General features: G+C 52.2%; 2 protein-coding genes across 6 annotated transcripts; one reads left to right on the top strand and one right to left on the bottom strand.

Moving 5' to 3' along the window:
* Positions 1-117: 117 nt before the first annotated feature.
* ABCB6 (ATP binding cassette subfamily B member 6 (LAN blood group)) lies at positions 118-7,245 on the top strand. Its single transcript, XM_039844818.1, has 19 exons — positions 118-950; positions 1,240-1,377; positions 1,613-1,799; positions 1,982-2,083; positions 2,255-2,438; positions 3,032-3,153; positions 3,647-3,756; positions 3,962-4,027; positions 4,196-4,321; positions 4,477-4,553; positions 4,642-4,705; positions 4,819-4,904; positions 5,116-5,173; positions 5,399-5,503; positions 5,921-6,095; positions 6,225-6,337; positions 6,579-6,673; positions 6,748-6,816; positions 6,998-7,245. Exons 1-19 carry the CDS (start codon positions 402-404, stop codon positions 7,107-7,109), a joined length of 2,538 nt encoding a protein of 845 aa, XP_039700752.1. The 5' UTR covers positions 118-401; the 3' UTR covers positions 7,110-7,245.
* Positions 7,246-7,367: 122 nt separating this feature from the next.
* Positions 7,368-10,248, bottom strand: ZFAND2B (zinc finger AN1-type containing 2B). 5 transcript variants are annotated; one of them, XM_039844849.1, is made up of 10 exons: positions 10,149-10,248; positions 9,958-10,025; positions 9,594-9,688; positions 9,247-9,378; positions 8,964-9,115; positions 8,656-8,751; positions 8,516-8,576; positions 8,365-8,432; positions 7,971-8,043; positions 7,368-7,654 (listed from the first exon to the last, which is right to left on the bottom strand). In XM_039844849.1, exons 2-10 carry the CDS (start codon positions 10,010-10,012, stop codon positions 7,643-7,645), a joined length of 744 nt encoding a protein of 247 aa, XP_039700783.1. In that variant the 5' UTR covers positions 10,013-10,025; positions 10,149-10,248; the 3' UTR covers positions 7,368-7,642. The 5 variants fall into 5 exon arrangements, with proteins under 5 accessions (XP_039700783.1, XP_039700782.1, XP_039700780.1 ...); XM_039844848.1 differs by having other exon boundaries at positions 7,368-7,758; positions 10,149-10,247; XM_039844846.1 differs by lacking the exon at positions 10,149-10,248 and having other exon boundaries at positions 7,368-7,758; positions 9,958-10,123.
* Between the last annotated feature and the right edge of the window lie 2,208 nt (positions 10,249-12,456).

Genomic DNA, 12,456 nt, shown 5'->3' with positions numbered 1-12,456 from the left:
TTGCCTTCTCGGCGGGCATCATTTCTCTCCGCCCCTTTGGCGACATTTGCCCAATGGGGACTCTGGGAAAGGAATGGGGGCGGTCCTGGTGGGTGGGGCTGCTGCGGACAGGAGCGGCTCGAGCCGGACGCTGAACATTCCTGTGGGCCGGGACTTGGCCGGAGGGTCCCGGGCAGTGGCGAGGGACGGAGTGGCGGAGACGGTGTACGTGCCCTGCGTGTGTACGTGGCGGCGGCGCGTGCGCGGAGTGGGCGGTGTAGCTGGCTCCACGTGCGTCCCTGACCGCGACCCTCGCGGCTTAGAGCCCCGCGGGTCCATGACTCCGCGCCCCGCCCCGAGAGGCCAGTCCGGTTCTCCCGTCCTGTAGTCCCCGCATCCTCGGCTGGCGGCTACTCATTGCCATGGTGACTGTGGGCAACTACTGCGAGGCCGAAGGGCCCGCAGGTCCGGCCTGGACTAAGGGCGGCCTGAGTCCCTGCTTCTTCTTCACGCTCGTGCCTTCGTTGCTGATGGCCCTGGGGTCTCTGGCCTTGGTGCTGGCCCTTCCCTGCAAGCGTCGGGAACGGCCTGGTGGCTCTGACGCGCTGTCTTGGAGGGCCGGCCCTCGTGTCGCTCCCTACGGGCTGCAGCTGCTTCTGGCCACACTTCAGGTGGCGCTGCCCCTAGCCGGGCTGGTTGGCCGAATGGGCACTGCTCGGGGGTCCCCGCTGCCAGGTTACGTACTGCTGGCTTCTGTACTGGGGACTCTGGCCAGTGCCTGTGGCTTGGGGCTGCTCATTGAGGAACGGAGCCAGGCACGGCAGAAACTAGCAATGGGCGCCTGGATTAAGTTCAGTCACAGCCCGGGTCTCCTGCTCTTCTGGACTGTGGCGTTTGCAGCTGAGAACTTGTCCCTGATGTCTTGGAACAGCCCACAGTGGTGGTGGGCAAGGGCTGACTTGGGCCAGCAGGTGAGGGACCTCATGGGAAGAGGAGAAGCATGGGTGGCTGGGGCTGGGAAGAGGGATATCATGTCTGGTCATACTGGCTCCTTGCTTTGGGTAACTAAGAAAGGGAAGAAGGGAGGGGCTGGCGTCCGCTGGGAGATAGTGGGGTGTGTCTGTGCTGAGTCATTGTGGACTTCTTTTTCTTCAGTGCGTTATACCTGAGCCCCTAAAGAGGACCAGGCTGTGTGCCCTACGCTAGTAACAACGGGATTTGGCCCTAATTGATAGTCTCCTTACATTTGTTTCATTCTAGGTTCAGTTTAGCCTGTGGGTACTGCGGTATGTGGTCTCTGGAGGGCTTTTTGTCCTAGGGCTTTGGGCCCCTGGACTTCGTCCCCAGTCCTACACCTTGCAGGTCAATGAAGAGAATCAAGATGTAGAGAGGAGCCAGGTACACCTATATTTCTGAACCTTAGCATCTGTCTTAATTTCATTCTTTGTCATCATTTTCCCCACCTTAATAAACTTTCCCAAATTTCAGATTGTGCCCTGTTAGCCTTTCTGATCCCATCACGGATCACTTGTGGGTCTAAGATACCTAGAAGCAGTAATCCCGTACATTTTTCCTAAAAAGTTCCTACTAGTGTATGTCTTTTTGATTTCTGAGCTGGTGTTTCACCATCTAGGTTCAGTCAACAGAGGGGCCACCACAGTCTACCTGGCGAGACCTTGGCAGGAAGCTCCGCCTACTGAGTAGCTACTTGTGGCCTCGGGGAAGTCCAGCTCTGCAGCTTGTCGTGCTCATCTGCCTGGGGCTCATGGGGTTAGACCGGGGCCTGAATGTGTTGGTCCCCATCTTCTATAGGAACATAGGTGAGGGGGAGAAGGAATGCCAGCTCATTGCTCTAGTCTTTCATTGGCCTAGGACAGGGGTGGTGTTTAACCTAGGGCAGTGGGACAGAGTTGGGAGCTAAGTGGTCAGAAAGAGACTGGGGCAGTCACTTCTGAAGAGAGTTGTAGGGGCCATAGTATGCTTTGACTTGTTTTCTCCATAGTAAACTTGCTGACTGAAAAGGCACCTTGGCACTCCCTGGCCTGGACTGTTACCACCTATGTCTTCCTCAAGTTCCTCCAGGGGGGTGGCACCGGCAGTACAGGTATGAGGGACTCTGCTCTCACCCTGGTTGGTACTGGCCCCTCCCCCTCCTGATAGGATGTCCCACAGGCATCCCCAAGCCCTTGGTGCTCTCAGACCTTTCACATCTCTGTGCTGGCCTGATGTCCTTGAGCCCCTTAGCCCTTCTGAAACCTCCCCTGGCTCCCCCCAGGCTTTGTGAGCAACCTGCGAACATTCCTGTGGATCAGGGTGCAGCAGTTCACATCCCGGCGGGTGGAGCTGCGCCTCTTCTCCCATCTGCATGAGCTCTCACTACGATGGCATCTGGGGCGCCGCACAGGGGAGGTGCTGCGGATCGTGGACCGCGGCACATCCAGTGTCACTGGGCTGCTCAGGTGCCCTGCCTGTGGGAAGGGAGTGTGGGAGGCTGGGGCTGGAAAGCAGGGATGGAGGGGCTATCAGGAGAACAGACACAGCTTGAGCAACGGCCCCTCTGCCCTCTTTTTTCTAATTATGAGATTAATGTACATATGCTCTCATAATAGACTGAGAGCAGATCTCTTGAATGCCACTCACTTTTCCAGTGGTTCCCACTCCATTTAATATGTTGAGTTCTGCTTCTTCCCATTTTTAAATATATGTATGTACAGACTCCCAGAACTAATGTGCTATTGTGCAGATTTTTCCTGAAACAAACAGTATCATGACATAGGCATCATTTGCAGAGTTGCTTATTAATAAAACATTATGGAAATGTATTCTCATCCAAGCATGAAGGTCTCCCTCCTTTGTTGTAATTGACCTAGAGCATTCTGTAGTTTGGGAATGCTGTGTTTCTTTTAGCCATCCACCTCCTAAGGGGCATTTAGCTTGATTCCAGTCTGTTGCTGTTGAAAACAAAATACTGCACTGAAACTCCAAGAGGTAGACTTGCTGGCTCTGAGCCCCTAAACCTATCTTTGTTGTTTGACTTGTCCCCTGCCTCCAGCTACCTGGTGTTCAATGTCATCCCCACGCTGGCTGATATCATCATTGGCATCATCTACTTCAGCATGTTCTTCAACGCCTGGTTTGGCCTCATTGTGTTCCTGTGCATGAGTCTTTACCTCAGTGAGTGCCGCTTGGTAAAACCAGCTCCCTGAACTCTTTAGGGACTCCCTTGGGCATGAGCCCTGCCCTCGCTTGAGTGACCCTGTTTGGGAGGCTATAGATTAGTGGATTTGAATAAGCTCCTGGTGTTCCCCAATGTGGTGGATGAGCATGCTCCTCTGCCAAGGGAACTTGAGCTCAGCCTGGGTGGAGGGCCAAGAAGGGTATCCTGGTCACGTTAAGTGCCCACTACAGATGTGGGTCAAGGATGCAGCTTACTTTCCTTTGTTCACCAAAAGCGTTTTCGCACATGAGGCTTCGGATAGGCTGTAAAGATATCTTGGGCACAGCCCCTTCCCTCAGAGAGCTTAGAGCATTCTCCCTTCAGGATCTGGGTCCCTGGGCTGTAGTTTAGGGTTAGTGTGTTTCTGGCAGGTGGCAGATACATACATGTCGTCTCTGCTGTTGGGAGCGATGTTTTGATCTTTTCTCCCTTCCCATTCTGCCACTCTAGCCCTGACCATTGTGGTCACTGAGTGGAGAACAAAGTTCCGACGTGATATGAACACACAGGAGAATGCTACCCGGGCACGAGCCGTGGACTCTTTGCTAAACTTTGAGACGGTAAACGAGGCCTCAGTGGCACTGGTGTGAGGCATGGAGATGTGGAGGAGTGTGCCTGGGACCACCAGGGCTGCCGAGGAGCTGGGGCTACGGGGTGCGAGGTGTGCTGTTTAAAATCAGGAAGGCAGGAGTGGGGATCTGGAGGCAACGATCTGGGTGCTGAATACTGTGACCTTGTTCAACAATGGTGCTTTAAATTCCTCAGGTGAAGTATTACAACGCGGAGGGTTATGAAGTGGAACGCTATCAGGAGGCCATCATCAAATATCAGGTGAGGATGCTGGTTGGAGGCCTACTGAGAGCCGTGGACTGGCCTCGTGGAATTGCCAGGGCTGAGAGGGGTAGAATTTAGGCTGTGAGGTTGAAGGTGCCTGGCCCAGGTTTGGACTTGGTGATGGTCAGTGTGTATGTGACATTCCTCCCTCCCTTATCACCACAGGGTTTGGAGTGGAAGTCAAATGCTTCACTGGTTTTACTAAATCAGACCCAGAACCTGGTGATTGGACTTGGGCTCCTTGCTGGCTCTCTGCTTTGTGCATACTTTGTCAGTGAACAGAAGCTACAGGTGAGGGAACTGTGCTGGGACGAGGAAGAGGAGCCTGGGGCCTATGTCTGGGCTACCAGGCTCCTGGGTGAGAAGCAGACAGATGACAGGAAGTGGGCAGGGTGACAGCCTGCAGGCCTCCTGTGACTCAAGTCACCTTACCTGGATTGCCACAGGTTGGGGACTTTGTGCTTTTTGGTACCTACATCATCCAGCTGTACATGCCCCTCAACTGGTTTGGCACCTATTACAGGTAACCTGATCCCTGGCCTTCACCTCTCCAGGTGCATGGTTATTTCCCCAGCTCCTCAGAGGACCTCCAACCAGCATTCTTTTTGCAGGATGATCCAGACCAACTTCATTGACATGGAGAACATGTTTGACTTGCTGAAAGAGGAGACAGAAGTAAGTGAAGAGAGAGGAGTGTGGTTTTGGGAAGCAGAAATCTGCATAGTATTTCTTGTGTCTGGAGAATACCAGGCCCGTAACGGTGGCACACATTGGTGGCATTCTCCCAGGTGAAGGACCTTCCTGGAGCAGGGCCCCTTCACTTTCAGAAGGGCCAGATTGAATTTGAGAATGTGCACTTCAGCTACGCTGATGGGTGAGCCCCTCCTCTTTTGCCATCCCACAGCCCTCTTTCCCACTGTCCATTTATATACAGCCTTCCTGTCCCTCATCCGTGCTTTTTAGCCACCACTACCTGGGAAAAGAGCCAAAGCAGGGAAGGGGCAGGGCCCAGTAGTAGCTCTGGTGATAGAAGCGGGCACTGGGAGTATAGCAGGTCTGCTGACCATGCTCACTGTTCCTTGCAGGCGAGAGACCCTACAGGATGTGTCCTTCACTGTAATGCCTGGACAAACCCTGGCCTTGGTAAGAGGAGACCGAGCCACTTGGCCCAGCCTCCTGGAGCTTCTCTCATTCCAGTGAAGTATTACATGGTAATACTTCATAGTAGCTTGTGACCCAGGCTACAGAGTCAGAGCCCTGTCGTGATGGGTCACAGGCAGCCTCCATGGACATTGGTGACCTCTTGGAGAGAAAGCCATAAAAGCCAGCAGTCCTGAGAATGTTTTCCCTCTGTTTCCAATGCAACAGGTGGGCCCATCTGGAGCAGGGAAGAGTACAGTTTTACGCCTGCTGTTTCGCTTCTACGACGTCAGCTCTGGCTGCATCCGAATAGATGGCCAGGACATTTCACAGGTAAGGTTGTTTGGGAGAAGACTGTAATTTAGGAGCCTGTGTATAAAAGAATGATAAGTGCTGGGCATCCAGGGAGAGAAGGAGATGTCACCTCTGCAAAAAGCTGAGGCAAGAAACTTTCTAGCATCATCTGACACAAGTAAAAGAATCATGGGAATGATTTGTGTGGTGCTGTATGGGGTACAAAGATCTGCAGCAATCTAGGGAAGCGGGGTGAGAAAGTGTATTTTCTCTTTATTGATGGGGAAACAGACTCAGAGAGGTTGAGTGATTTGCCCACACAGCTAGCTAGGATTTGGGGTGGTGGTGGCAGGATTGTTACCCAGGACATCATCTCATGTGCTTCCGGGTAGTACATCCTACCTCCCAAGTCTGGGAGCATCTCGCAGGCCAGGGCATATGGTCTTTTGGCCCTAGGTGACCCAGATCTCCCTCCGGTCTCACATTGGAGTCGTGCCCCAGGACACTGTCCTCTTCAATGACACTATTGCCAACAATATCCGCTACGGCTGCATCACAGCTGGCAATGATGAAGTGGAGGCTGCTGCCAAGGCTGCAGGCATCCATGATGCCATTATGTCTTTCCCTGAAGGTGAGCTCCCCCTATCCAGTTTAATCCTAATATTCCCTCTGACCTCTGTTCCATCCCTTCCTTGCCCCATCTGGTCACAGAAACCAAGTTTATCCCGTATGACTTGAGGGAGGTGGGCACTGTCCTCAGGATACAAGACGCAGGTGGGCGAGCGGGGATTGAAGCTGAGCGGTGGGGAGAAGCAGCGCGTCGCCATTGCCCGCACCATTCTCAAGGCCCCTGACATCATTCTGCTGGATGAGGTGAGGGCCCTGTATCTCCTTCACCTCTCCTTCCTGCCCTGCCTGTGCCCACACCATTCCTGCTGGGCACTGTTTTCTATCTAGGAGAGATATCATGAATCCATGTTTCATAAAACACATTATAGTTCTCAAGTGCAAACAAGGTTCTTTTTGATTCCCAAGGCCTCAACTAGCAGCTTACATCCTCCTCCCACAGGGGATTTGGGTGGCAGGGGCAGCTTTATCCAGGTCCTCTCTGTAGGCAACATCGGCACTCGATACATCCAATGAGAGGGCCATCCAGGCTTCTCTAGCCAAAGTCTGCGCCAACCGCACCACCATCATAGTGGCACACAGGTACGAGACCAGGGCAACAGGCAGCGGGGCCCACTTTTGGTGGCGTGGTGGGTAACTGACCTCTGACTTCTCAGGCTCTCAACTGTGGTCCATGCTGATCAGATCCTCGTCATCAAGGATGGCTGCATTGTGGAGAGAGGACGGTAAGGGATGCAGCAGGATGAACAGGGCAGGGCCTCTGAATCGGCCCAGGAAAGAGTTTTGGAGTCCCAGGGTTTTCTGGAAGACCTGTCCCTCACCAGTCCTGTCATCTCTGTGGGCTGATGATGAGGACTCTTGGAGTAAAACTGATGGTCGGACTTTATACTTTCCTCTTTGCCCCAGGCACGAAGCTCTGTTGTCCCGAGGTGGGGTATATGCTGACATGTGGCAGCTGCAGCAGCGGGGACAGGAGGAAGTCTCTGAAGACATCAAACCCCAGACTAAGGCATGGTGACACAAGTAGTGGTCACTTTCCTCCCAAAGGTTAACTCAGAGGGGGATAAGATGTATCTGTCTTCTTTGGCATATTTCGTCCTGGTCTTGGGGTGCTAGCTACAGTGAGGGAAATAAAAGTGTGGACTGAGAGCTAGGATCACTGTGACTCTGTGGCATGGCATACTGCAGTGGGCCTCTACCCTAAGTCAAGTGAGCATTCTTCACAGGACTCTTCTAGTTTGGGTTGGAGAAGAGAAGAAACGCAACCACTTGGATGTTGTATTGACTGCAACATCCTTTATTCTTTCCAGGCCCCTCCCTTCCCCCTACACAGCGGGCAGCCCCAGGGTAAGGGGGATGACATGATGCGGGGCCTGGCCAGCATCCTCTGAAGGGCCCAACCAGGGAACAGTTCACAGCCACTGTCCCACGTAGCTGGAGAGGCCAGCAGGGTCTTCTGCAGGCTCGGTTCCACAAGCTGTTCCTGATGCTCCCTGGAGGCGGCCTCCGTGTCACTCCTCATCTTCGTTCCAGGCTGCTCCTGGCCCCCTCTCATGGTGGACCCTGGAGGTGTGAGGGCCACAGTCCTCCTCAGCTGAGCCTCCCTCCCCAAGCCCAAGGCCCTAGCACAGGCTGCAGTTGGATGGCTTCAAGCTGCGGCTCTGAGCCTGGAGAAGGGAAGGAGGGGAAGATGGTGCAATGTCAAGGAAATGAGGGGACAGTCCTCACTTCTGAGCTTAGCATAGGCTGAAGTCACACTGGAAACAAAAGAGTAACTACCACTCTAAAACTCTTGACCACTTGGAAGACGCCCCCTCCACCGCCCCCCGCCAAACTCGTTACTGCCTCCCAGTGCAGGAACCCCTCTCTAGCGTCATACCTGCTGCCGTCGGTACTCTGCCTCACTGGCTGACAGTGCTTGTGCTAAAGCTAAGTCCTCTTCCTCCTGAGAACTGGGAGGGAGGAACAGCTTAAGTTAGATAATGACATCTAAAATGTGAGCATCTGCGAGGCATCATTGTGCTGAGCACTTCTGAGTATTATCTTAATATCTGTACAACTCTATAGGTAGGGATTAGGATTGTCTCGTTTTGTAGAGGAAATTAAGACCCTAATGGGTTAAAGAACTTGTCAAAGTTCATATAGTTAATAAACTTGATTTTGAGCCCAAGTTCTTAACTATTATTTTGCATCAGGTCAGAGTGGTCCCACCTACCTCCTTCCAAACAGAGCCCTTGCCCACATCCCACCCTCTTTCACCAGAGAGTAGGTACCTTGGAACCTGGGGTTTGGTCTCTGCCAGAGACAGTTCCAGGGCTCGCTGCAGAGCCTCATCCTCACTCTGAAAAAGGAGAAACAAGACCAGCTGCCTTGGGATTCTCTGTGTGGGTTTGTTTCTGTCCCTCTAACCTCTGCCTAACTCACCAAGCCATTCTGCAAAGCAATCACTGGAGGAGCTGTCCATAGAGGAGACTGGGCTGTGGCTCTAAGGCAAACAAACATTCAAGAGGCAGAGGTCAAAGATGCGAAAGCAAAAAAGGGAAAGGAGAAACGGGCAGGCCTACCTGCTGGGAGAGGTAGATGAAGGCAAAGTCCGACTTGGGCTGGGGATGGTGCTTGTAGTAGAAGCCAGACCTTGTGCTCTGGAAATGGCAGCAAGTCTATAGGGAAGAGACACTCTTGGCATCCCCCCAGGCCACCCAGAGACTCAAGAGGGGAGTTCCTCCACTCTAGAAAAAGATGCACTTGAAAAGCTAAGATTCCCTAGCCAAAGGGGACAAGGTTCAAGCTTCTCAACTTGTGATAAAGGCTGAGTCAGTTCCAGAAGGATAGGATGGTCTCAAAGGCAAAGTGAGGACTCAGCTGCAATTACCCTGCCTGGCTGGTTAGGTGCCCCTCCCCAGAGCAATCGTGGTCCAGTGGATGACGGTGCTTGATGCAGAAATTTCGGCCACAGCATTCACAGGTCAGTTTCATCATTTCCCGCTGCCGACAGCCAGAGCGTTCACACTTATTGGTGAAGATCTGAGGTTGAGTGAGAAGATTTATTTTTGCTGAGACTCTGACCCCCTTTCCCAGCCCCTTCATAAGAGCTGTTCAGGTTTTCAGGCATCTATACCTCCGGCTGGGTCATGGCTGACCCCTCCAACGCTTACCTTACGTTTTTGCTGTGCCGGATCCGAGCGACAGTCTCGGTCAATATGCTCTCCCACCGCACGGTCAGGGGGCTCCCCTCTGGCCACAGGCACAGGCACATTACAAAGTGGGCACACTGGTACTTGGATATCCTATAGTTAAGGAGCAGAGCTCAGTCTGTAACCTACTCCCGTTCAACCAAATCTCTGATCCTGAGAGAACCTGGATATGCCCTCCACAAACGCACAATGTACCCAGCACGGAGACTCAAAAAGAATATAGGATTGGAAACGGGAGGCAGGGGGATTCTGGGGATTCTGCATGTATCTTCCACTCACCCGCTATTACCCTCAGACCACCCCCTCACCTTTTGGTAAGCAGATCCACAGTGATGCTGAGCGTAGGCCACATGGTCTGCACAGAAGATGCCCGAGCAGGCGTCGCATTTGAGCGGCAGAAAATCTGCAGGGAGTGAGTCAGATTGCAGGTCCAGCGGGACCTCGACGTCGTTCCCGGTCACTCAGCCTTCCACTCAGGAAAAATGCCACCCTATTTGCAACAAACCGCCACGGCCCTAGTGCACTATTCTTAGCCACGCCTCCTTTGACACCGCCCCAACTTCGAGCCCCGCCCCTCTCTGGCATTTCCAGATCCCAAAGCTCACCCTTCGCCCACCTACAGCTCAAGCCTCTCTCCACCCGGCCCCGCCCCCCCTCCGCTCCGCCCCTCACCCAAGCGCTGACAGCTCGGCTCGGAACAGTGAGCCCCGAGGTCCGGAAACTCCATCGCCAGGCAGGGCCTGATGGGAGAAGAAGAGACGCTGAGCATCTCTAGGGCTCCCGCTCCGGGTCCGGACCGCGACCCCGCACTCTGGAGGACTCCCTGCCCCGCCCCTTCCTCTCCCCCTCCCAGTCCGTGTTACCGGAGCTTCTGCGCCTCCCGGCCCGCGGCTCACACTCCTCCCTCAGCGCGCAAGGGCGCGCTGGCGTCATCGCGCAGGGCAAGCACGTCCCGCGCAGTCGCCCGGCAGCCGGGGAGAGCAGGGCATCAATCAGTGGCCAGCCCCTCCCATTCTCGTTGGGCTAGGCTAGGAACTGACTGGTGGTTGTGCGTAAACTAGTGGCCGTGCGCGGCTCCGCGATCTTGAGTGTGGGGATAGCTCCACGAAGGGCGATAGGACCGGCGAAGGGGAGGACAGATGATACCTTGAGGAAGGAGGTTGGGGTAGTTTGGGGTCTTTCACGACTCCCATATTTCTTTGAAGTCTAGATTTCTTTCTAAAGCTGTGTATTCTTCCTCCAGCTTTAGCTTTGATGCCCTTTCTGTTAAGACTTCCCTGACCATCGCCAGTTTGAGCTAAGCGCACCGGCTATGTGATCTCCCTTGTTCTATAATAATACCTATATCATATTGTAAACATGTTCACACACACACACATATCACACACACACATATCACACACATACACAAATATACTGGGAAGTCAGGAAACACGTCTGCCTTGTTTTGTATTAGATCTCTAGCACCTGGCGCAGTGCCTAGAACTGTGTGAATTCAGTGTGAATCCAATCACCTGCAGAGCTGACTTTAAATGCAGATTTCTGGGTCCTGGAGTTTCTGATTCAGTAGATAGCACCCAAGAGAATTCTAACACAGGTTATCCATGTACTGCACTTTGAGAAATACGGGGCTAGAATATTCTGAGTTCTTATTAAATATTTCTGGAATGAAGCATGAGAGTCACTGGATTGATGCCCTACTTTACTTAAGGGAGCCCCAGGTTGAAACTTTCCAGTCTCAGCACGTTTTGCTTCTTGTGCATCTCTGGCCTCTCGTGCCTGGGGTTGGTTCCACTATATCTTCCCAGAAGTTTGGCCATAGGGACAAGTAAACAGGTGGAATAAGTGTAAGAGTTGAACAGCATCCTCTGAAATGGAGGGATAACCCAGGCCACAATTGGGAAAGAAAAGACAGTCTCCTCTTACTTTTCCTCTACCCCTTCCCCTCCAATTTTTACCTCTGTTTCCCTGTGTGTTTTTTTTCCTCACATCATCACAGCTCTAAGGCCACTGGAAATTAAAACCATTTTTCCTGGTTCTTCAAGCAGGCCTAATTTCATCTTCATTGCCTTGACTGAGATCACTTGCCCAGCCCTGACCTGTGGCCCTGTGGCCATAGTATGTGACATTCTAACGGGGCCAGGCCTGATTCTCATGATTGAAGGAAGGGAGTCAGTTCCGCCTAAAGTGAAAATCACACAGCTGGCTTAGACAATCCTTCCGGAAAATCCAAAAGAATCCATTTAATTCATGTCTTCCTTTATTCAACAACATATTAAAAGTCCTCCCATATGCCCATCACTGGAGCATCAGGACCTTAGGGTATAAGAGGCAGGCTAGAAGGGAAGTAAAGCTGGAGAGCCAGCAGAAGCCAAATCACCCCAGGTAGTGAAGGCCACATTAGTATTGAGAATTTTGACATAAATATAATGAGAAACTATAGATAGCTTTAAGCAGGGGAGTGATATGATCATATTTGTATTTTGGGAAAGTCAATCTGGCTTCAGAGTGGAGAACAGATTGGAGGAAGTATGAGATTAAAAGAGGGGAAACCAGGTAGGAGGCTGTTGCTATAATCCAGGCAAGAAACGATGGTGGCCTGACAGAGTTGGGACAGAGCTTAGAGTTAATGAGAGCTCAGTAAGAAGGTTAGATATGAGATAGCTATTTGAAAACGAGTAACTTTCTAGTATGTCATTGTAAGGATAAAAGGGAAAAAAATGGGATTCAACTCCCAGAGCAATCATAAATTACGCAAGGTCACTAACTTACGGTGGTTTGACTTAATGATTTTTTCCACTTTACGATGACGTGAGAGCGATACATGTTCTGTAGAAACCAGCTAGGCTAAGTTGATGTTCAGTAGGTTAAAGGCATATGATATTTTCAACTTACGATGGCTTTATCAGGATATAACCCCATCATAAGGTGAAGAGCATCTGTAATCAGAACAATTTTGTAAAGAAAAATTCCGACCTTATCTGTAGGAAACACCTTGACCTACCTCTATGTGAAAATTCAACCAAACGTTGAGTTAGCGTATGGAACACCTTTGGCCACTCCTTCAGGGAAATTCTGACAGCTGCTTCCTTTAACCCACCCTATGCCCTGAGATAGGTTCTGGGTAGCCATGTTTCTGCCCCTGCCAAAGATGATCGGTCTGGGAGTGGT

Source organism: Pteropus medius, unplaced genomic scaffold (genome assembly GCF_902729225.1).
Source record: "Pteropus medius unplaced genomic scaffold, Ma_sr-lr_union100, whole genome shotgun sequence".
Lineage (NCBI taxonomy): Eukaryota > Metazoa > Chordata > Mammalia > Chiroptera > Pteropodidae > Pteropus > Pteropus medius.
This window is presented reverse-complemented; position numbering and strand designations above follow the sequence as displayed.

Bases quoted from the DNA above. Each gene is read 5' to 3' on its own strand.
- ABCB6 (XM_039844818.1), top strand. From the start codon at position 402: ATGGTGACTGTGGGCAACTACTGCGAGGCCGAAGGGCCCGCAGGTCCG. The intron at 3,154-3,646 runs GTGAGTGCCGCT...CTGCCACTCTAG, and splicing joins GTGCATGAGTCTTTACCTCA to CCCTGACCATTGTGGTCACT. The intron at 4,028-4,195 runs GTGAGGATGCTG...TTATCACCACAG, and splicing joins AGGCCATCATCAAATATCAG to GGTTTGGAGTGGAAGTCAAA.
- ZFAND2B (XM_039844846.1), bottom strand. From the start codon at position 10,054: ATGCTCAGCGTCTCTTCTTCTCCCATCAGGCCCTGCCTGGCGATGGAG. The intron at 9,379-9,593 runs GTGAGGGGGTGG...CCTTAACTATAG, and splicing joins GTGGATCTGCTTACCAAAAG to GATATCCAAGTACCAGTGTG. The intron at 8,752-8,963 runs GTAATTGCAGCT...TCTTCCCTATAG, and splicing joins CACCTAACCAGCCAGGCAGG to ACTTGCTGCCATTTCCAGAG.